This window comes from Vicugna pacos, chromosome 11 (assembly GCF_048564905.1).
Source record: "Vicugna pacos chromosome 11, VicPac4, whole genome shotgun sequence".
Taxonomy (NCBI): Eukaryota; Metazoa; Chordata; class Mammalia; order Artiodactyla; family Camelidae; genus Vicugna; species Vicugna pacos.
In genome coordinates this window covers 36,603,086-36,626,791 of record NC_132997.1, presented here as the reverse complement: position 1 = coordinate 36,626,791, position 23,706 = coordinate 36,603,086, and the positions used below count along the sequence as shown (strand labels likewise).

Genomic DNA, 23,706 nt, shown 5'->3' with positions numbered 1-23,706 from the left:
TACATCACACGCACACAAGGCAACATGAATTACAATATCTCTTGTACATTGCACTGATTGTCAAAGTCTTTTATTTAAATAGATATTTACAAACGCAGACGGTTGGAGGGAGAGAGGAAGGGACAGAGGTGGACACAGATGGGGGCTGGACACAGAAGAACACACGTCTGTGTATCCCAAGTGACGACTTCCACTCAGTGGCTCAATTTCTGTTTGTGAATTAAAGTGTATTGAGATTAGGGCTGAAACGAGATTGAAGAAAGAAAACAAACCTCTATAGCTTAAAGAAATCCTCACTTTCTAAAACATGTTCTGAGGAGGGCTAAATTGGGAAGGAGCACTTTGGAATGGAACAGTGTTTCTCAGAAGCAGTGACATCCCTCCCTCTGGTGGCCGTACGGGGAATGGCATGTGAGCCGCTGGCTCCATGGATGTCGGACAAACAGGCAACATTCACACAAACACAAAATCAGTCTCACTGCTGGAAGAAAACAAATCCTCTAAGGTCAAAATTTGGGGTTGCCTTCTAAGTCCTTGTCTTGATCATGCCATGAGCGGCCACTTACCAAGGGTGGGGTCTCAGGGAGTGCTGATGGAGGCCCTGAGCTGGGCCCTGGGTCCACAGCAGACAAGAGGGAGGAGGCCGCTGCCTCACAGGACCTGCAGGGAGAGGGTGGGAACGTGCTGGGGCCACTTGTCCACATCCCCGCCCTGTGTGTCTGGTGCAGAGAAGTCAGTCTATCCAAACAGAGACATGTAGGGCACGTTGATGTTTCTATTAACCATAAAACACAGACACGACAGGCCGCAAGGAATATGTTATCACCTCTAAGAATAATCCGGAATTGTAAATCACAGACACCTCAGGAACAGTGGGCGTCCCGGCCCTGAAGGCGACGGGAGGCAGCAGAGCCGGACTGATACTTACAGTGCGTCCCTCTGCTCTGGCTCTGGCTCTGGCTCTGGCTCTGGCTCTGGCTCTGGCTCTGGCGCTGTCGCAGGCAGGAGAGCTGGAGCTGGCTCTCCACCCAGAGGGGTTTCCCCAGCGGGTTCTGGGGCTGGTGCTGTAGCTCCAAGAAGGGAAACTCTCATCAATAGGACTGCTTTCCCACGTGTCTCCCAAAGCCAGGGGAGCCCTCACTGCTACTCAATCAAATCTCACTCCAGGATTCCACCCCCAGGGAGTCTTCCCAGGCTCTGCTCTGTGGGGTCCAGTGCCGTCCCCTCCCCACCCACCAGATCCCCCACCCTGCATCCTCCTCACCATCACTGTCTGCCTCTGGGAGTTCCAGTTGCTCCAGCTGTGCCAGGAGGAGGTGGGCCTGCTGCTCCAGGTCTGAGCCAGGCATGCTGAGCTCTACATAAGCGACAACCATCTTCAGGCATGGGAATTCTGGAGGCTGGTGGAAATCGCCTGGGTACTGGAACATCCAGGTGCCCAGGATGGAGGCCATGGCCCTGGGGGTAGTCAGGGGGACACCAGAGTCAGAGGCTTGGCCTTTCCTACCACGTTGGGCTCCCAGGGCAGCCCTGGAGGGACCTGGGCCTTTTTGCCTTTGGCTCCTGCCCATCCAGAGGCCGGCTCTGCTCCATGTGCCATCTCAGCTGGCAGTGTGGGCAGAGGCGGGCTTGGACACAGAGGAGGGGCTGCTACAAGCCTTCTGAAGGGACAGCCCTGGCTCAGTGGCGTGACCACCTGTCCACCGCTTCAGGGACACCTGTCACCCTGCTATGTCCCTCTGCCTGCCCCTCCCCACTGGATGGCACGTCTGTGAGGACAGGCAGGCTGTGTGCTCTGGCCACTGCCCTCTAAGGGACACGGGAGCTGCTCTATGAGTGCCTGAGCCCGGAGGGAACAGACAGGCTGTGTCGGCCATCCAGGCTGCCCACGGGCCTCCTCACTCCTCAGACTTTAGCTCCTGCACCTGCTGGCTGCAGAATCCTCCAGGGACCCTGCCTGGGTCTCCTTCTGCCCCTGCCACTCAGCATCATCAGGATGGGCTCAGCTGTCCCCTGAGGCCCCCTGGGTCCCCTGAGCACCAGCTGAGTCCCCACCATTGAGGCTCCACTAGATGGTGGGCAGGATGCTCTCCACCCCTCGTGTTCTGTGTCTCCCAAAGGGCGTGTGGGCAGGGATGGGATGGATAGGGGATGCTTGTGGGTTTTCTTCACTTTTGACTCTGTCCTCTGACCTCCCAGATGCCCCTCACAGCGCCACAGTCCCATCCACAGCTCTCTGGGTCTCGTCTCTTCTTTGCCAGGGGAAGTCCTAGGACTTCTGCTCTCAAGCCAGACTCGCAGGATATGCAGGATCCAGGATTCCGCCCACCTCTGCCCAACCAGAGAGCCCAGAGCTTCACACACTATTTGGGGAAGGAGTCCTTCCCGCTTCAATCCAAGAGACTCACTGTTTCAGCTGGTGCAGGGGTCCCCCGTCCTCTTCCATAACAGGGAGGACGCATCCGTATCTAGAGGAGAGCAGGAAGGCGTCACATGGACTGTCCCGAGCACACTAGCTGGATGTGCTGTCTAGTGTGACAGTGTGACACCCGAGAGAATGGAAGCCCTGGAGGGCAGGGCTGATGTGTGCTTGATGCATTAAATGATGGTTGTTCCTAGAAAAGCCTCTGTCCCTGGGGGCCCTTCCTATACATTTGAGGAATGAGTGAGTGAGCCCACCTGGCCCCAAGGCGCACATCTGAGTGGGCCTGGGACCCCACTTGTCCCTCCCGGGGATCCCTGTTCTCACTCTCCCAGGACAGGGACAGCTAATGGCGTCACCGGTCCCCTTTGAAATGGGAAAACAGTTCCACCCGAGGCCAAAGTCCCAGTGACACAGGAGGCAGACGCTAGCTCTTGGGCAGGAGGACAATGACAAATTCGCACAACCACAGCCCCGCCAGCTGCCCTTTCCATGAGCCAGGTCCCCGGAGAGCACCTTCCATGAAGGTCTCCCTCTGTTCCTACCCTCCTAGGGCCCGATCCTCTCTTGACCCCAGCGTGCAGGGGGGACCCTGAGGCTCAGAGAGGTAGAGGAACAATGCCTCATGGCTCTGATGGTAGGTGGCCAGGTCCCCAATGTCCCATGAAGACACAGTGCTCACCTTCGGAACAGATGGTCCAGCACCTGCTGGGCGGTGGCAAAAGTTCGATAATTGCCCAGAAATGTATTCAAATAGGAGGGGTGCCCGCCCAGAACGGCAGGCACCAGCTTTGCCACCAGCTTCTCCAGCCTGTGTCGCTGGAGGCTCCAAGCCCTGTAGGCCTCATCCCCGCTCCCTGATGGTCCAGCTCCCCCCTGGGGTGGAAAGAGGAGAGACATGAATCAGAGGCAGCACCGGGGACCCCCAGGCCCTTGGGGCTGGAGATTAGACCGAATCCTCAAGCCTCAAGCACTTGTGCCTGAGGTGGAACGGGGGAGCCCTGAGCAGATCCAAGGTTCTCGGCATCACCAGTACCGGGGGCGAAGGGCAGTGATGAAATGCATCAGTGTCTCAGATCCCTGTGTTGGCACCGCAGTGCCGGCCCCTCCCTGCACGTACCACATTATCCCCGTGACTGCTGTCACGGCATCCCATTCTAGGGATGAGAACACAGCGGCTGAGCCTGGGGTGGGAGGGCTCAGGATCTTCAGGTTAATGTGGACACGTGGGGGTGGAGAAGAAACAGGACAACGTGTAGAAAAATGCAGAAGTACCCTTGACTTCACATAGACTGAAGTTCTGTCTGAGTCTCTTTCTGAGAGTCGGACTCATATGTGGGCACTGACTTTGCGTCTGGCCAAGGCAGGGCCTGGGTTGTGACGGCAGATGGGGTAGACGGGGGATCAGATCCCTTTGCCAGCAGCTCTCTTAAGAGGCAGCCCAGGGGAGAAGCGGGGCAGCAGCGGGGCCCGGGGCTTCCTGGGTGTGGAGTCTCCTAGCTCACACTCACCCTGAGCGCGTCCTGGGTTCTGCTGCTCTCGTGGGGCACCTGCGCCTCCTGCAGGGAGGTGGAGCGGGGATCTCCGTGGACCAGGCCCTGTCCCGTCCCGTGTGTGGAGTCCTGTAAATACAGTGCCCAGAGGCCAGGCAGGAGCCTCAGAGCCCTGTCTGGTTCTCCGACCCACTAGACATCTCCAGTCCTGACACACATCCACCACTGTCTGCACAGACCTCCTTCAGGGGCAGAAAAGCTGACAAAGTGGCAGCCTTTTATTCCCATTGACACAGAGATGATGCCCCTCAGGAGTCCTCTTTCCCCCTTATCAGCCCTGTCCTTGGGTGCGGCCATGACAGGACCCCCAGGTCACCAAGTGTTCAACAAGCCATTCCTGCCCAGAGGGGACACCTCCTCTCAAGTCCCCCTTCAGCGACATGGAGATGAGGGGAAGCGGGCCTGCCCAGGGGGGGCCCCCCATGGAGGCCGGTCCCAGACTGGCCTTCTCCAGGCCACCCAGCGTTACCTTAGGTGACCTCCTCAAAATAGGCCACAGGCGCCTGGGTGGAGGGTTCCACAGACGCCTACAGCCAACGAAGAACCTCGCAGTCCAGGGTTTCCTGGCGGAGAAGCCCCGGGAGACCGGGAAACAAGAGGAGAACATCCTGCGTCTTCAACTGTCTCCAGCCAAGTGCGCTGGCTCTGGAGCTGTTGTCTGAATGTGGGTGCCTGGTAACCAGGTTCCATTTCGGTTGGGGTCTGTTAAGGATGTGATGTCACTTCCTGGGGTCCACTTCCTGGAACCCCCTCCTCAGAAGACACCTCCACATGCGCCCTCTGGGCTGCTTGCCTGCTCACGCCCTTCTCCATGCAAACCCGCACCTTGCACACTTAGAGCAGCCCCGCCGTCTCTATAGCTGCCGGGGGAGGTTCTGCAGGCAGCTTTGAGGAGACGCCCTGGCTTCCAGAATCCACTCCTCATCCTTACCTGTTTTCCATCCTGGGGAAGTCCTGGTGTGTGTCCAGGCCGGTGTGTCTCCCCAGCTGCCCAGTGGGAATGATTCTAGAAAGTACTTCTAGGGATGTCCTCAGGTGCAAGTGGAATAAGGCCTAAAAAATTGGAGAGTCATGTCACCTGTAGGTGTTGCCTGCGACCCAAGTTATCTTCCTCTGACTTCCTCCTCCATGTCTGTTCCTCTTATGATGGGACACGATAATTCTTATTCAATGTCATTGTACACGGGTGTCTATGTGTGTGTCTTTGTATATGTGTGTGTGTGTGTGTGTGTGTGTGTGTGTGTGTTTGTAAACCAGTGCTCACACTCTGTGTCGCCAGCAGGAAACTGTCCCCACACAGGAGAAATGGGCAATAGCATCCTGAGGTCTGAGGGTTTCGGTTTTCTAAAGCAAACCGAGTGAGAAAGTCTGAGGCCCTTGCTGGAAGGTTAGAGCTCATGAGTCAAGGCCACGCAGGTAGCAGGGCTGGAACTGGGATTAGAGGCAGCCTGTGTCCACTGGGCACACTCAGTAGCTCAGTCCTGGGAGCAGGAAAACTGTCCACTTCTCTGATTACTCAGTGTGGCAGGCTGAACTTCTCCAGCTGGATATGCAGTGACCCAGGGACAGATGGGCAGATGGTGGCTGACATCGGTAGAGTGACGTGACCATCTCATTGGCTGCTTCCATGCCTTCAGGGAGCTTCCGACCAGGTAGGAGGAAGGCCAGCGAGTAAACGGAATGACAAGGAAGGATGGAATCAGGAAGTAATCATTGTTCTGACGGACTACAATGGGGATGTGAGAGAGAGCAAGGCCACGGGCAGCATGGCATGGAGGAAATGACAGTAGGGGCCTCATGACCGGGGGGCCCAAGATTCTCAACTCGGCACCAGAGATAGCAAGGTGAGGGCGAGAGAGGGTGCCCACCCACAGGGAGCTGGCCTCTACCTCTAGCTCCGTGTGGCGGTCTGGCCTAGCTGCTTACCAAGGTCACGTCCTCCTGTTCGTGGGCACAGATGCGGCTGGACTCCATTTCCCGGCCTCCCTCGCAGTCGGGCACGCTCAGCTGTTGAGGTCTGATGGTGGCATGCGAACTTCAGCACAGCCCATAAAAACCTCCCACACGTTCTCCTTCACGTCCTTGAGACCTGAGAAGCCATACGTCGAAATGATAGATTCAGCGGATAAAAAGAACCTGGATCCCTGAACTCTGGCTAGGAGAAGAGCTAGCTACCCACCAAGGAAGAGAAACCCCTTTTGGACGTTACGCAAGTGAAGAAACGCCCGGGATTGTATCAAGCCACTGAGATATTGGGGGTTCCATGTTCAGGCAGCTCACACGAGACCGATTCACTGAAGTCACTGTGTCATTGCCACGGCTGCTCATTTGGCCCTTTCTCAGCCTTATCATATTACCACTTACCTTTTGACTTGCAGGTCACTTTTCCTTCCTATAGGTCCCACTCCCTCAAGTGGGATGGCAACAGGGCAGTCAGAGGTCTGCCCTTGTAAGGTGAGTGCTTTCTCTGTTCTCTGCTCCTTAAAGTGGATTCTGCCTTCAGTGCTGTAGCATGTCAATGGCTGCTCTTAGGGCCCTTGAAGCCATTTGTACTCTTAGGTGCTTTCTCTTTCAGTTCGCTTAGACGACATGCTTTCTGGACTAGCACGAATACAGTCCTTATCGCAGGCCTTCCCCAAATTGTGATCATGTCTGAACTAGCGGGGCCCGGCTGAGTAGGACAGAACTGCTCAGACGCTGCTGTAGCTGCTTATTTCCATGTGCGACTGTACGCTTTTTCAGGACAAGGAGTATTTCTTGGGCACCAGGCACAGTATCAGGCACATAGGAGGCGTTCAACGAATGATGCCCGCTGAAGGAACGAATCGGGTCACTCCATGTCGTCAAACACACCGGGATGCTATGGAAAGAATCGGCAGCTTTTGTTATCCCCCTCCACTTTTTGGTATTTTAGTTACAAAGGTTGATTTATATAGACAGGTATTTGGGCAATTAATTAATCTTCCTTTATCATTTTGTCAATTTCCCGTGGAGAGCACAATTTTTCAGTGATGCGTGAACATACATATATTCTTTGGAACAATGTCTTTGGCTGTGAGCTACCACAAGATCTCGTATGTATTTCCCTGTGCTATGCAGTATAATGTTGTTCATCTATTCTGCATCTGCCTGTCAGTATCTGCACATTTCCAACTCCCAGTCTGTCCAGTCCCACGCCCCTGTCCCTTGGCAACCACAAGTTTGTTTTCTATTTCTATGAGTGTGTCTGTTTTGTATTTATGTTCTTTTCTGTTTTTCCTTTTTTTCTTTCTTCCAAACCATCTTTAAAGCAACAGCCTAGGGAAGGCTGCTTCCAAGATGTGGAAGGCGTGGCCTGGGCCTTGCTCGGAATTGGGGCAGAGGGGGGTGCGGGGTGGTGTGGGGAGGGGCGTGGAGGGGCGGTATGGGCTGTGCGGGGAGGGCCAGAACAGGAGGGGAGAAGACTGCGGAGCAGGGGCAGGGGAAGGGCTGGGCCAGGAGCAGAGAGCCCGGTTGGGGCTGTCTAGGCTGGGCAGAGTGAGCTGGGGCGTGGGGCGGCGTCTGCTGCGCGGGGAGAGCTGGGGCTGGGGTCTTTCTCGGCCGCACCGGGCGAACCGGGGCATGGGGCGGGGGGCGATCTCGGCTGCGGCAGACAGCTGGAGTGTGGGGCGGCCTCGGCCTGGCGGGGAGAGATGGGGCGGGGAGAGCCGTGGCGGGGAGAGCCGTGGCGGGGGTCGTTCTCGGCCGCGCCGGGAAAGCCGGGGTTGGGGCAGGGCGCGATCTCGGCTGCGGCTGGACAGTCTCCTCCCGAGGCGGGGTCTGCCGCGCCGGGCGAGCAGGGGCATGGGGCGAGGGGCGATCTCGGCTGCGGTCCGACAGTCTGGTCCGGAGGTGGCCTCTGCCGCGCGGGGAGAGCCGGGGCGGGGGTCGGTCTCCGCTGCGCAGATCATGGCGGGTGGGGCCTGCGGGCGGGATCCTGTGGGCAGAGCTGAGCTGCCTGCCGAGACTGTTGAGAGGCGCGGGACTCCCGGATGCTTGGCCTGAGGTGGCGGCTGGGGGCTCGGTGCCTGCCTGGAGGCCGCAGGGTGAAGGCGGGCCTGGGGCTGGGGCTGGGGCTGGCGTCCCTCCAGCTCTGAGAAGGGACCCGCGCCCGCGCACTACCAGCTAGTCATCACCTGCAATGTCTCTGGGACTAGGTCCTCCAAGCATATCTCCAAGCTTGCCTATCACCAGGGTGTGGTCATTGTGACCTGTCCTGGCTGCCAGACACACCACACCATCCCCGACAACCTAGGGTGGTTCTCGGACCTGGATGGGAAGAGGAATATTAAAGAAATGCTGGCAGCCAGAAGGGAGAAGGTATGCCAAGTGGCTGGCAAGGGGGTCCAGGAGCTTGTTTTAGAGGCTGCGGGGTCCCCCAAACCCACCAGTGCTGTGGCAGGGGCTGAGGACCAGGATCCCACCCTACCTGGCAGGAAGGAAGCCAGCTGACCCACCTTCTGCCTTCAAGGATACTCTGGCCCTGGGCCGCTCTGGACGTGACTGTTGTTGTTGTTGTTGTTGTTGTTGTTGTTGTTATCAATAGCTATCAGTTGCAGACGTGGGGCCTGGGAGTCTCCTGCTCTCCCTGGCTCTGGAGTCAAAATGACTCCCGAGAACCCTCTGTGGGCTGCAGCTGGGGCCTTCTGCAGCTGCAGGCCATGTCCCAGTGGGAAGGGGCTGGACATGGAGTCTGAGCCCCTCCTGGCTGCGGCTGTGTGGCCTTGGGCAGGTCACTTTGCCCCTGTGAGCCTCTGTCTTCCTGTCTCCAGATGAAAATGCTCAGAGCGCCACCTTGTCAGGAGGACAGGCAGAAAGACAAGACTCAGAAGAGACATGGGGTGGCTCAGTCCTGTCCCAAATGTCAAGGCGCCCTCTTGCTGGCTCTCAGGGATTCCAGGAAAGGACGGCCAGTTAGCCAGTGAACTTCCTGGGTGCAGGACCAGCACCCCCACACCCCTCTGCAGATCTTGTCCTTCTGGCCAGACACAAGGAGGCCCCACAGATCCTTCTGTGGCACCTGCTGTCCCCTGGACAGCACTGGTGAACAAGTGCCAACCTCAGCCCTGACTTTTGGCCACTGGCCAAGCGGTCAGGAAACCAGGCCACTCGCTGTCTCCACTGACAGGCCAGGCAGCCGTGGTGACAAAGGGAGTGGGTGCGAGGGGTGCTGTCTGATGGGCGGTGGGCCGCGTGCCCTGCATTTGCCTCCCAGCCTTGTTTGGCTGTCTTCTCAGGATGTTCCTGTGTTTATGAGGGCATGTTTATTTGCAGAAGCCTTCTGGGCAGTGTGAGCTTCAGCATTAAACAGCAGCCACCATCTTACAGGGTCCCGGCAGGATGCGCGCTCCCAGTTGCCGACCCCGTCGGCCCTGGGCCTCAGCATGGTTCTCCAGGCACTGGCAGTCTGTGCTCTGACTCGGTTACCCCCGTCCTTCCCGTGGCGAACAAGCCTGCATTATTCCAGCCCAGAGCCCCCCGTTCCATTTGTGAAGTCCAACCTGGAGGCTGAGCCAGCAGCCCCACCATGGCCTGCTCTTCCTCAGAGGCCCCAGGCGACCGACTGGCCTTGAAATGCCTGAGCTGCAGGGCTGGGTAGTGGCGTGGCTGCCTAGTTGACCCCAGACGCTAAGGACCAGGATTTGGGGAGGTCCTGGGAGCTGGCTGGACTCTGAGAGTGCAGGGCTGGGCCTTGGGGGGCCACTGAGACCAATCCCGCCCTCCACGGATGCGAAAACGGAGGCCTGTGGTTTGGACATGTATGCTAGCCGATTTTTATTGTCTGTTTTCTGACACTTTGACATCTGGGTCCCACTGAGCCTGGAGGGGCTGCCCCTCCCAGGGCTAGTCAGTTCCTAGAGACAGTAGAAGATGCCAGTGAGCACACCCAGGGTGGGGACAGACAAGTAGGGGCAGCCCCTCCACCCAGAGATGCTTGAGTCCTCCCACCTGCTAGTCCTGCCTCCCTGTTGCTCCCCATGGAAACCACAGGAGAGGCTCACGCCCACTTTTCCCCTCCCCTGCCACCTGACCCGCGAGGGCCCTGCTGATGCCCCTCCAAGGGCAGTGCCCCATCTGCACGGATGCTTCTCAGCCCAGCCAGGGCCCAGTGGTCCAAGTGAGCCTACTTTGTGCGAGGCCAGGCTGCCACTGATTTCAAGACTTCAGAAGGACATCTCGGATGCGAAGGGACACATCACAGGCATGTCCATATATTTTTCCTTCTAAGCCATGACTCAGGAGTAAAAGCAAAATAACATTGTGTTCAGATCCAAGAGACTCAGAGAGTTTGCCGCTGTCAGGCTGTCACTGAGAGTGAGGACGGGTGGGTTGAAGGAAGAAGTGAATGAATCCCAGAAGGAACGAGTGGAGAGTGAGACACGAGGGTGGGAAATGGGTGAGTGCAGGTCTGTCTGACAGTCATGACTGTGTAAATGAAGCATCAGGGGTTAGTAAGAACAATTATCATGACTAATGAGAAGGCAAAAACCTCTGTGGTTCAGTGTTGTGTCCTGGCCATCACCGGCCACCCTGCCAGGGCTCAGGAAGCCTGAGCTGAGGTAGAAAGGGCAGAAAAAGTCTATACACTAGTCATTCCTATCCATCTGTGTAAGAAGAATTGCACACCATGAGCAAGTGGGAATGATTCCTGGAATGCAGGATGGCTTCACCCTAGCAAAATGCATGACAGTGTGAGGAGAAAAAACAGGATCATCTCAATGAATGCTGAGAAAGGAATGGATGAATTCACCAGCATCTTCTGAATTTCATGGAAACATGAGAAATTTAAAGGGTCATATTCACACAATGTTTTTTTTTGTTCAGTAACTCTAGCCCAACTGGATGATAACAATTTTTAGAAGTATCACAGCATTCTATACCGCGTTACAGCACCATATCACTTCGCTCTGTTCCTCATGCTATGGGTCAGGTCTTTTAGAGCCTCATCAGAGAAATGGCTCAATTTAGTAGGGATGCTCATTGCAAGAAAAACATGCTTCTTTTATGCCATCGATTTAACATGGATTGTTCAAGAGAACCCCCCCCCCCCATTATGACAGTCATGCAGAGCGGTATTTCTCCATGTGGTGACTGATTCATAAATTCAGTCCCATCGTGAACCTTCAGGTCCGTAGGATCTAATATTCTGACTTTGGATCCCTGAGGGAGTCCGAAGTGTCCCCTGAGACCTAGGGAGCAGAGCCACACAGTAGGAGAGTCAATGGGACCAAAATGAGAACAGAAGTGAGAGCAGATGCTGAGATGTGACGTGGGAGAGCCCTGGGATCATGTGGGTCCTGGCTGAGGGGCTCTGTGGGAAGGTCTTCAGGAGTAAAGGGCCTGGCAGGGGAGGAAGGTGCCTAGGTATGATGACCTCCTGTCAGGAAAGCTCCAGGAGAGTCCCCATTTCAAACACATTCCCCTAGCCTGTCCTATCTTCCCTCCCAACTCTATACATTCAGCAATACACGTCCATCTTCTTGGCCAAGTGCTGGGCAAGAGACCTGTAATATGCTCAAGTCCAAGGTGTAGACTCTGCTCCCAGGTGGCTGAGCGTTCCTTATAATACAATCTAGGGAAAGCCATTGTAGGTAGAGGAGTAGGTAATTAAAATCAAAACCTGTCCCTCTCCCACAGTTCTTATCATCACTGTTCTTCCTTCTGACACTTTAGGATACACGGGATTGTAGCAAAGCTCCCCAGGGGAAAGCAGATTCAGTGCTCTGGGGATAGAAGTCGATGAGGACCCACCTTGGCTGTGCTGAGCAGGAGAACTTCCCTGGTGAGTGACTCCCACTGAGTCCTACTGCCCCGCTTCAACTGTCTCCTAGGGATTCAGGGACAACCCCACTGTCCTGTGAGCAGACCGCTTTCTACCCAAGTCTACATCACACGCACACAAGGCAACATGAATTACAATATCTCTTGTACATTGCACTGATTGTCAAAGTCTTTTATTTAAATAGATATTTACAAACGCAGACGGTTGGAGGGAGAGAGGAAGGGACAGAGGTGGACACAGATGGGGGCTGGACACAGAAGAACACACGTCTGTGTATCCCAAGTGACGACTTCCACTCAGTGGCTCAATTTCTGTTTGTGAATTAAAGTGTATTGAGATTAGGGCTGAAACGAGATTGAAGAAAGAAAACAAACCTCTATAGCTTAAAGAAATCCTCACTTTCTAAAACATGTTCTGAGGAGGGCTAAATTGGGAAGGAGCACTTTGGAATGGAACAGTGTTTCTCAGAAGCAGTGACATCCCTCCCTCTGGTGGCCGTACGGGGAATGGCATGTGAGCCGCTGGCTCCATGGATGTCGGACAAACAGGCAACATTCACACAAACACAAAATCAGTCTCACTGCTGGAAGAAAACAAATCCTCTAAGGTCAAAATTTGGGGTTGCCTTCTAAGTCCTTGTCTTGATCATGCCATGAGCGGCCACTTACCAAGGGTGGGGTCTCAGGGAGTGCTGATGGAGGCCCTGAGCTGGGCCCTGGGTCCACAGCAGACAAGAGGGAGGAGGCCGCTGCCTCACAGGACCTGCAGGGAGAGGGTGGGAACGTGCTGGGGCCACTTGTCCACATCCCCGCCCTGTGTGTCTGGTGCAGAGAAGTCAGTCTATCCAAACAGAGACATGTAGGGCACGTTGATGTTTCTATTAACCATAAAACACAGACACGACAGGCCGCAAGGAATATGTTATCACCTCTAAGAATAATCCGGAATTGTAAATCACAGACACCTCAGGAACAGTGGGCGTCCCGGCCCTGAAGGCGACGGGAGGCAGCAGAGCCGGACTGATACTTACAGTGCGTCCCTCTGCTCTGGCTCTGGCTCTGGCTCTGGCTCTGGCTCTGGCTCTGGCTCTGGCGCTGTCGCAGGCAGGAGAGCTGGAGCTGGCTCTCCACCCAGAGGGGTTTCCCCAGCGGGTTCTGGGGCTGGTGCTGTAGCTCCAAGAAGGGAAACTCTCATCAATAGGACTGCTTTCCCACGTGTCTCCCAAAGCCAGGGGAGCCCTCACTGCTACTCAATCAAATCTCACTCCAGGATTCCACCCCCAGGGAGTCTTCCCAGGCTCTGCTCTGTGGGGTCCAGTGCCGTCCCCTCCCCACCCACCAGATCCCCCACCCTGCATCCTCCTCACCATCACTGTCTGCCTCTGGGAGTTCCAGTTGCTCCAGCTGTGCCAGGAGGAGGTGGGCCTGCTGCTCCAGGTCTGAGCCAGGCATGCTGAGCTCTACATAAGCGACAACCATCTTCAGGCATGGGAATTCTGGAGGCTGGTGGAAATCGCCTGGGTACTGGAACATCCAGGTGCCCAGGATGGAGGCCATGGCCCTGGGGGTAGTCAGGGGGACACCAGAGTCAGAGGCTTGGCCTTTCCTACCACGTTGGGCTCCCAGGGCAGCCCTGCAGGGACCTGGGCCTTTTTGCCTTTGGCTCCTGCCCATCCAGAGGCCGGCTCTGCTCCATGTGCCATCTCAGCTGGCAGTGTGGGCAGAGGCGGGCTTGGACACAGAGGAGGGGCTGCTACAAGCCTTCTGAAGGGACAGCCCTGGCTCAGTGGCGTGACCACCTGTCCACCGCTTCAGGGACACCTGTCACCCTGCTATGTCCCTCTGCCTGCCCCTCCCCACTGGATGGCACGTCTGTGAGGACAGGCAGGCTGTGTGCTCTGGCCACTGCCCTCTAAGGGACACGGGAGCTGCTCTATGAGTGCCTGAGCCCGGAGGGAACAGACAGGCTGTGTCGGCCATCCAGGCTGCCCACGGGCCTCCTCACTCCTCAGACTTTAGCTCCTGCACCTGCTGGCTGCAGAATCCTCCAGGGACCCTGCCTGGGTCTCCTTCTGCCCCTGCCACTCAGCATCATCAGGATGGGCTCAGCTGTCCCCTGAGGCCCCCTGGGTCCCCTGAGCACCAGCTGAGTCCCCACCATTGAGGCTCCACTAGATGGTGGGCAGGATGCTCTCCACCCCTCGTGTTCTGTGTCTCCCAAAGGGCGTGTGGGCAGGGATGGGATGGATAGGGGATGCTTGTGGGTTTTCTTCACTTTTGACTCTGTCCTCTGACCTCCCAGATGCCCCTCACAGCGCCACAGTCCCATCCACAGCTCTCTGGGTCTCGTCTCTTCTTTGCCAGGGGAAGTCCTAGGACTTCTGCTCTCAAGCCAGACTCGCAGGATATGCGGGATCCAGGATTCCGCCCACCTCTGCCCAACCAGAGAGCCCAGAGCTTCACACACTATTTGGGGAAGGAGTCCTTCCCGCTTCAATCCAAGAGACTCACTGTTTCAGCTGGTGCAGGGGTCCCCCGTCCTCTTCCATAACAGGGAGGACGCATCCGTATCTAGAGGAGAGCAGGAAGGCGTCACATGGACTGTCCCGAGCACACTAGCTGGATGTGCTGTCTAGTGTGACAGTGTGACACCCGAGAGAATGGAAGCCCTGGAGGGCAGGGCTGATGTGTGCTCGATGCATTAAATGATGGTTGTTCCTAGAAAAGCCTCTGTCCCTGGGGGCCCTTCCTATACATTTGAGGAATGAGTGAGTGAGCCCACCTGGCCCCAAGGCGCACATCTGAGTGGGCCTGGGACCCCACTTGTCCCTCCCGGGGATCCCTGTTCTCACTCTCCCAGGACAGGGACAGCTAATGGCGTCACCGGTCCCCTTTGAAATGGGAAAACAGTTCCACCCGAGGCCAAAGTCCCAGTGACACAGGAGGCAGACGCTAGCTCTTGGGCAGGAGGACAATGACAAATTCGCACAACCACAGCCCCGCCAGCTGCCCTTTCCATGAGCCAGGTCCCCAGAGAGCACCTTCCATGAAGGTCTCCCTCTGTTCCTACCCTCCTAGGGCCCGATCCTCTCTTGACCCCAGCGTGCAGGGGGGACCCTGAGGCTCAGAGAGGTAGAGGAACAATGCCTCATGGCTCTGATGGTAGGTGGCCAGGTCCCCAATGTCCCATGAAGACACAGTGCTCACCTTCGGAACAGATGGTCCAGCACCTGCTGGGCGGTGGCAAAAGTTCGATAATTGCCCAGAAATGTATTCAAATAGGAGGGGTGCCCGCCCAGAACGGCAGGCACCAGCTTTGCCACCAGCTTCTCCAGCCTGTGTCGCTGGAGGCTCCAAGCCCTGTAGGCCTCATCCCCGCTCCCTGATGGTCCAGCTCCCCCCTGGGGTGGAAAGAGGAGAGACATGAATCAGAGGCAGCACCGGGGACCCCCAGGCCCTTGGGGCTGGAGATTAGACCGAATCCTCAAGCCTCAAGCACTTGTGCCTGAGGTGGAACGGGGGAGCCCTGAGCAGATCCAAGGTTCTCGGCATCACCAGTACCGGGGGCGAAGGGCAGTGATGAAATGCATCAGTGTCTCAGATCCCTGTGTTGGCACCGCAGTGCCGGCCCCTCCCTGCACGTACCACATTATCCCCGTGACTGCTGTCACGGCATCCCATTCTAGGGATGAGAACACAGCGGCTGAGCCTGGGGTGGGAGGGCTCAGGATCTTCAGGTTAATGTGGACACGTGGGGGTGGAGAAGAAACAGGACAACGTGTAGAAAAATGCAGAAGTACCCTTGACTTCACATAGACTGAAGTTCTGTCTGAGTCTCTTTCTGAGAGTCGGACTCATATGTGGGCACTGACTTTGCGTCTGGCCAAGGCAGGGCCTGGGTTGTGACGGCAGATGGGGTAGACGGGGGATCAGATCCCTTTGCCAGCAGCTCTCTTAAGAGGCAGCCCAGGGGAGAAGCGGGGCAGCAGCGGGGCCCGGGGCTTCCTGGGTGTGGAGTCTCCTAGCTCACACTCACCCTGAGCGCGTCCTGGGTTCTGCTGCTCTCGTGGGGCACCTGCGCCTCCTGCAGGGAGGTGGAGCGGGGATCTCCGTGGACCAGGCCCTGTCCCGTCCCGTGTGTGGAGTCCTGTAAATACAGTGCCCAGAGGCCAGGCAGGGGCCTCAGAGCCCTGGCTGGTTCTCCGACCCACTAGACATCTCCAGTCCTGACACACATCCACCACTGTCTGCACAGACCTCCTTCAGGGGCAGAAAAGCTGACAAAGTGGGAGCCTTTTATTCCCATTGGCACAGAGATGATGCCCCTCAGGAGTCCTCTTTCCCCCTTATCAGCCCTGTCCTTGGGTGCGGCCATGACAGGACCCCCAGGTCACCAAGTGTTCAACAAGCCATTCCTGCCCAGAGGGGACACCTCCTCTCAAGTCCCCCTTCAGCGACATGGAGATGAGGGGAAGCGGGCCTGCCCAGGGAGGGCCCCCAATGGAGGCCGGTCCCAGACTGGCCTTCTCCAGGCCACCCAGCGTTACCTTAGGGGTCCTCCTCAAAATAGGCCACAGGCGCCTGGGTGGAGGGTTCCACAGACGCCTACAGCCACCGAAGAACCTCGCAGTCCAGGGTTTCCTGGCGGAGAAGCCCCGGGAGACCGGGAAACAAGAGGAGAACATCCTGCGTCTTCAACTGTCTCCAGCCAAGTGCGCTGGCTCTGGAGCTGTTGTCCGAATGTGGGTGCCTGGTAACCAGGTTCCATTTCGGTTGGGGTCTGTTAAGGAGGTGATGTCACTTCCTGGGGTCCACTTCCTGGAACCCCCTCCTCAGAAGACACCTCCACATGAGCCCTCTGGGCTGCTTGCCTGCTCACGCCCTTCTCCACGCAAACCCGCACCTTGCACAGTTAGAGCAGCCCCGCCGTCTCTATAGCTGCCGGGGGAGGTTCTGCAGGCAGCTTTGAGGAGACGCCCTGGCTTCCAGAATCCACTCCTCATCCTTACCTGTTCTCCATCCTGGGGAAGTCCTGGTGTGTGTCCAGGCCGGTGTGTCTCCCCAGCTGCCCAGTGGGAATGATTCTAGAAAGTACTTCTAGGGATGTCCTCAGGTGCAAGTGGAATAAGGCCTAAAAAATTGGAGAGTCATGTCACCTGTAGGTGTTGCCTACGACCCAAGTTATCTTCCTCTGACTTCGTCCTCCATGTCTGTTCCTCTTATGATGGGACACGATAATTCTTATTCAATGTCATTGTACACGGGTGTCTATGTGTGTGTCTTTGTATATGTGTGTGTGTGTGTGTGTGTGTTTGTAAACCAGTGCTCACACTCTGTGTCGCCAGCAGGAAACTGTCCCCACACAGGAGAAATGGGCAATAGCATCCTGAGGTCTGAGGGTTTCGGTTTTCTAAAGCAAACCGAGTGAGAAAGTCTGAGGCCCTTGCTGGAAGGTTAGAGCTCATGAGCCAAGGCCACGCAGGTAGCAGGGCTGGAACTGGGATTCTAGACAGCCTGTGTCCACTGGGCACACTCAGTAGCTCAGTCCTGGGAGCAGGAAAACTGTCCACTTCTCTGATTACACAGTGTGGCAGGCTGAACTTCTCCAGCTGGATATGCAGTGACCCAGGGACAGATGGGCAGATGGTGGCTGACATCGGTAGAGTGACGTGACCATCTCATTGGCTGCTTCCATGCCTTCAGGGAGCTTCCGACCAGGTAGGAGGAAGGCCAGCGAGTAAACTGAATGACAAGGAAGGATGTGATCAGGAAGTAATCTTTGTTCTGATGGACTACAATGGGGACGTGAGAGAGAGCAAGGCCACGGGCAGCATGGCGTGGAGGAAATGACAGTAGGGGCCTCATGACCGGGGGGCCCAAGATTCTCAACTCGGCATCAGAGATAGCAAGGTCAGGGCGAGAGGGTGCCCACCCACAGGGAGCGGGACTCTACCTCTAGCTCCGTGTGGCGGTCTGGCCTAGCTGCTTACCAAGGTCACGTCCTCCTGTTCGTGGGCACAGATGCGGCTGGACTCCATTTCCCGGCCTCCCTCGCAGTCGGGCACGCTCAGCTGTTGAGGTCTGATGGTGGCATGCGAACTTCAGCACAGCCCATAAAAACCTCCCACACGTTCTCCTTCACGTCCTTGAGACCTGAGAAGCCATACGTCGAAATGATAGATTCAGCGGATAAAAAGAACCTGGATCCCTGAACTCTGGCTAGGAGAAGAGCTAGCTACCCACCAAGGAAGAGAAACCCCTTTTGGACGTTACGCAAGTGAAGAAACGCCCGGGATTGTATCAAGCCACTGAGATATTGGGGGTTCCATGTTCAGGCAGCTCACACGAGACCGATTCACTGAAGTCACTGTGTCATTGCCACGGCTGCTCATTTGGCCCTTTCTCAGCCTTATCATATTACCACTTACCTTTTGACTTGCAGGTCACTTTTCCTTCCTATAGGTCCCACTCCCTCAAGTGGGATGGCAACAGGGCAGTCAGAGGTTTGCCCTTGTAAGGTGAATGCTTTCTCTGTTCTCTGCTCCTTAAAGTGGATTCTGCCTTCAGTGCTGTAGCATGTCAATGGGTGCTCTTAGGGCCCTTGAAGCCATTTGTACTTTTAGGTGCTTTCTCTTTCAGTTCACTTAGACGACATGCTTTCTAGACTAGCACGAATACAGTCCTTATCGCAGGCCTTCCCCAAATTGTGATCATGTCTGAACTAGCGGGGCCCGGCTGAGTAGGACAGAACTGCTCAGACGCTGCTGTAGCTGCTTATTTCCATGTGCGACTGTACGCTTTTTCAGGACAAGGAGTATTTCTTGGGCACCAGGCACAGTATCAGGCACATAGGAGGCGTTCAACGAATGACGCCCGCTGAAGGAACGAATCGGGTCACTCCATGTCGTCAAACACACCGGGATGCTATGGAAAGAATCCGCAGCTTTTGTTATCCCCCTCCACTTTTTGGTATTTTAGTTAAAAAGGTTGATTTATATAGACAGGTATTTGGGCAATTAATTAATCTTCCTTTATCATTTTGTCAATTTCCCGTGGAGAGCACCATTTTTCAGTGATGCGTGAACATACATATATTCTTTGGAACAATGTCTTTGGCTGTGAGCTACCACAAGATCTCGTATGTATTTCCCTGTGCTATGCAGTATAATGTTGTTCATCTATTCTGCATCTGCCTGTCAGTATCTGCACATTTCCAACTCCCAGTCTGTCCAGTCCCACGCCCCTGTCCCTTGGCAACCACAAGTTTGTTTTCTATTTCTGTGAGTGTGTCTGTTTTGTATTTATGTTCTTTTCTGTTTTTCCTTTTTTTCTTTCTTCCAAACCATCTTTAAAGCAACAGCCTAGGGAAGGCTGCTTCCAAGATGTGGAAGGCGTGGCCTGGGCCTTGCTCGGAATTGGGGCAGAGGGGGGTGCGGGGTGGTGTGGGGAGGGGCGTGGAGGGGCGGTATGGGCTGTGCGGGGAGGGCCAGAACAGGAGGGGAGAAGACTGCGGAGCAGGGGCAGGGGAAGGGCTGGGCCAGGAGCAGAGAGCCCGGTTGGGGCTGTCTAGGCTGGGCAGAGTGAGCTGGGGCGTGGGGCGGCGTCTGCTGCGCGGGGAGAGCTGGGGCTGGGGTCTTTCTCGGCCGCACTGGGCGAACCGGGGCATGGGGCGGGGGGCGATCTCGGCTGCGGTCCGACAGTCTGGTCCGGACGTGGCCTCTGCCGCGCGGGGAGAGCCGGGGCGGGGGGCGATCTCCGCTGCGGCCTTACAGCTGGAGTGTGGGGCGGCCTCGGCCTGGCGGGGAGAGCCGTGGCGGGGGTCGTTCTCGGCCGCGCCGGGAAAGCCGGGGTTGGGGCAGGGCGCGATCTCGGCTGCGGCTGGACAGTCTCCTCCCGAGGCGGGGTCTGCCGCGCCGGGCGAGCAGGGGCATGGGGCGAGGGGCGATCTCGGCTGCGGTCCGACAGTCTGGTCCGGAGGCGGCCTCTGCCGCGCGGGGAGAGCCGGGGCGGGGGTCGGTCTCCGCTGCGCAGATCATGGCGGGTGGGGCCTGCGGGCGGGATCCTGTGGGCAGAGCTGAGCTGCCTGCCGAGACTGTTGAGAGGCGCGGGACTCCCGGATGCTTGGCCTGAGGTGGCGGCTGGGGGCTCGGTGCCTGCCTGGAGGCCGCAGGGTGAAGGCGGGCCTGGGGCTGGGGCTGGGGCTGGCGTCCCTCCAGCTCTGAGAAGGGACCCGCGCCCGCGCACTACCAGCTAGTCATCACCTGCAATGTCTCTGGGACTAGGTCCTCCAAGCATATCTCCAAGCTTGCCTATCACCAGGGTGTGGTCATTGTGACCTGTCCTGGCTGCCAGACACACCACACCATCCCCGACAACCTAGGGTGGTTCTCGGACCTGGATGGGAAGAGGAATATTAAAGAAATCCTGGCAGCCAGAAGGGAGAAGCTATGCCAAGTGGCTGGCAAGGGGGTCCAGGAGCTTGTTTTAGAGGCTGCGGGGTCCCCCAAACCCACCAGTGCTGTGGCAGGGGCTGAGGACCAGGATCCCACCCTACCTGGCAAGAAGGAAGCCAGCTGACCCACCTTCTGCCTTCAAGGATACTCTGGCCCTGGGCCGCTCTGGACGTGACTGTTTTTGTTGTTGTTGTTGTTGTTGTTGTTGTTGTTGTTGTTGTTGTTGTTGTTGTTATCAATAGCTATCAGTTGCAGATGTGGGGCCTGGGAGTCTCCTGCTTTCCCTGGCTCTGGAGTCAAAATGACTCCCGAGAACCCTCTGTGGGCTGCAGCTGGGGCCTTCTGCAGCTGCAGGCCATGTCCCAGTGGGAAGGGGCTGGACATGGAGTCTGAGCCCCTCCTGGCTGCGGCTGTGTGGCCTTGGGCAGGTCACTTTGCCCCTGTGAGCCCCTGTCTTCCTGTCTCCAGATGAAAATGCTCAGAGCGCCACCTTGTCAGGAGGACAGGCAGAAAGACAAGACTCAGAAGAGACATGGGGTGGCTCAGTCCTGTCCCAAATGTCAAGGCGCCCATCTTGCTGGCTCTCAGGGATTCCAGGAAAGGACGGCCAGTTAGCCAGTGAACTTCCTGGGTGCAGGATCAGCACCCCCACACCCCTCTGCAGATCTTGTCCTTCTGGCCAGACACAAGGAGGCCCCACAGATCCTTCTGTGGCACCTGCTGTCCCCTGGACAGCACTGGTGAACAAGTGCCAACCTCAGCCCTGACTTTTGGCCACTGGCCAAGTGGTCAGGAAACCAGGCCACTCGCTGTCTCCACTGACAGGCCAGGCAGCCGTGGTGACAAAGGGAGTGGGTGCGAGGGGTGCTGTCTGATGGGCGGTGGGCCGCGTGCCCTGCATTTGCCTCCCAGCCTTGTTTGGCTGTCTTCTCAGGATGTTCCTGTGTTTATGAGGGCATGTTTATTTGCAGAAGCCTTCTGGGCAGTGTGAGCTTCAGCATTAAACAGCAGCCACCATCTTACAGGGTCCCGGCAGGATGCGCGCTCCCAGTTGCCGACCCCGTCGGCCCTGGGCCTCAGCATGGTTCTCCAGGCACTGGCAGTCTGTGCTCTGACTCGGTTACCCCCGTCCTTCCCGTGGCGAACAAGCCTGCATTATTCCAGCCCAGAGCCCCCCGTTCCATTTGTGAAGTCCAACCTGGAGGCTGAGCCAGCAGCCCCGCAATTGGCCTGCTGTTCCTCAAAGGCCCCAGGCGACCGACTGGCCTTGAAATGCCTGAGCTGCAGGGCTGGGTAGTGGCGTGGCTGCCTAGTTGACCCCAGACGCTAAGGACCAGGATTTGGGGAGGTCCTGGGAGCTGGCTGGACTCTGAGAGTGCAGGGCTGGGCCTTGGGGGGCCACTGAGACCAATCCCGCCCTCCACGGATGCGAAAACGGAGGCCTGTTGTTTGGACATGTATGCTAGCCGTTTTTTATTGTCTGTTTTCTGACACTTTGACATCTGGGTCCCACTGAGCCTGGAGGGGCTGCCCCTCCCAGGGCTAGTCCTAGAGTTCCTAGAGACAGTAGAAGATGCCAGTGAGCACACCCAGGGTGGGGACAGACAAGTAGGGGCAGCCCCTCCACCCAGAGATGCTTGAGTCCTCCCACCTGCTAGTCCTGCCTCCCTGTTGCTCCCCATGGAAACCACAGGAGAGGCTCACGCCCACTTTTCCCCTCCCCTGCCACCTGACCCGCGAGGGCCCTGCTGATGCCCCTCCAAGGGCAGTGCCCCATCTGCACGGATGCTTCTCAGCCCAGCCAGGGCCCAGTGGTCCAAGTGAGCCTACTTTGTGCGAGGCCAGGCTGCCACTGATTTCAAGACTTCAGAAGGACATCTCGGATGCGAAGGGACACATCACAGGCATATCCATATATTTTTCCTTCTAAGCCATGACTCAGGAGTAAAAGCAAAATAACATTGTGTTCAGATCCAAGAGACTCAGAGAGTTTGCCGCTGTCAGGCTGTCACTGAGAGTGAGGACGGGTGGGTTGAAGGAAGAAGTGAATGAATCCCAGAAGGAACGAGTGGAGAGTGAGACACGAGGGTGGGAAATGGGTGAGTGCAGGTCTGTCTGACAGTCATGACTGTGTAAATGAAGCATCAGGGGTTAGTAAGAACAATTATCATGACTAATGAGAAGGCAAAAACCTCTGTGGTTCAGTGTTGTGTCCTGGCCATCACCGGCCACCCTGCCAGGGCTCAGGAAGCCTGAGCTGAGGTAGAAAGGGCAGAAAAAGGCTATACACTAGTCATTCCTATCCATCTGTGTAAGAAGAATTGCACACCATGAGCAAGTGGGAATGATTCCTGGAATGCAGGATGGCTTCACCCTAGCAAAATGCATGACAGTGTGAGGAGAAAAAACAGGATCATCTCAATGAATGCTGAGAAAGGAATGGATGAATTCACCAGCATCTTCTGAATTTCATGGAAACATGAGAAATTTAAAGGGTCATATTCACATAATGTTTTTTTTTTCAGTAACTCTAGCCCAACTGGATGATAACAATTTTTAGAAGTATCACAGCATTCTATACCACGTTACAGCACAATATCACTTCACTCTGTTCCTCATGCTATGGGTCAGGTCTTTTAGAGCCTCATCAGAGAAATGGCTCAATTTAGTAGGGATGCTCATTGCAAGAAAAACATGCTTCTTTTATGCCATCGATTTAACATGGATTGTTCAAGAGAAACCCCCGCCCCCATTATGACAGTCATGCAGAGCGGTATTTCTCCATGTGGTGACTGATTCATAAATTCAGTCCCATCGTGAACCTTCAGGTCCGTAGGATCTAATATTCTGACTTTGGATCCCTGAGGGGTCAGAGACCTAGGGAGCAGAGCCACACAGTAGGAGAGTCAAGGGGACCAAAATGAGAACAGAAGTGAGAGCAGATGCTGAGATGTGACGTGGGAGAGCCCTGGGATCATGTGGGTCCTGGCTGAGGGGCTCTGTGGGAAGGTCTTCAGGAGTAAAGGGCCTGGCAGGGGAGGAAGGTGCCTAGGTATGATGACCTCCTGTCAGGAAAGCTCCAGGAGAGTCCCCATTTCAAACACATTCCCCTAGCCTGTCCTATCTTCCCTCCCAACTCTATACATTCAGCAATACACGTCCATCTTCTTGGCCAAGTGCTGGGCAAGAGACCTGTAATATGCTCAAGTCCAAGGTGTAGACTCTGCTCCCAGGTGGCTGAGCGTTCCTTATAATACAACCCAGGGAAAGCCATTGTAGGTAGAGGAGTAGGTAATTAAAATCAAAACCTGTCCCTCTCCCACAGTTCTTATCATCACTGTTCTTCCTTCTGACACTTTAGGATACACGGGATTGTAGCAAAGCTCCCCAGGGGAAAGCAGATTCAGTGCTCTGGGGATAGAAGTCGATGAGGACCCACCTTGGCTGTGCTGAGCAGGAGAACTTCCCTGGTGAGTGA

The 23,706-nt window shown here is 56.3% G+C and overlaps 1 protein-coding gene and 1 long non-coding RNA gene across 2 annotated transcripts in view; one reads left to right on the top strand and one right to left on the bottom strand.

Moving 5' to 3' along the window:
* LOC140699910 (uncharacterized) overlaps positions 1-19,706 on the bottom strand; it is a 55,241-nt gene extending 35,535 nt beyond the window's left edge. Inside the window, exons 1-14 of the mRNA XM_072972396.1 lie at positions 19,546-19,706; positions 17,766-17,856; positions 15,812-15,922; positions 14,983-15,176; positions 14,287-14,346; positions 13,143-13,336; positions 12,807-12,942; positions 7,561-8,025; positions 5,902-5,992; positions 3,934-4,044; positions 3,105-3,298; positions 2,409-2,468; positions 1,265-1,458; positions 929-1,064 (exon numbers count right to left, since the gene is read on the bottom strand). Of these exons, the coding sequence (XP_072828497.1) occupies positions 929-1,064; positions 1,265-1,458; positions 2,409-2,468; positions 3,105-3,298; positions 3,934-4,044; positions 5,902-5,992; positions 7,561-8,025; positions 12,807-12,942; positions 13,143-13,336; positions 14,287-14,346; positions 14,983-15,176; positions 15,812-15,922; positions 17,766-17,856; positions 19,546-19,706 (2,198 nt within the window). The remainder of the gene's footprint in view (positions 1-928; positions 1,065-1,264; positions 1,459-2,408; positions 2,469-3,104; positions 3,299-3,933; positions 4,045-5,901; positions 5,993-7,560; positions 8,026-12,806; positions 12,943-13,142; positions 13,337-14,286; positions 14,347-14,982; positions 15,177-15,811; positions 15,923-17,765; positions 17,857-19,545) is intronic.
* Positions 19,707-23,588: 3,882 nt separating this feature from the next.
* The window catches only part of LOC140699281 (uncharacterized), a 149,075-nt gene continuing 148,957 nt past the window's right edge, over positions 23,589-23,706 (top strand). Inside the window, exon 1 of the long non-coding RNA XR_012077330.1 lies at positions 23,589-23,698. This is a non-coding gene — a long non-coding RNA (uncharacterized lncRNA). The remainder of the gene's footprint in view (positions 23,699-23,706) is intronic.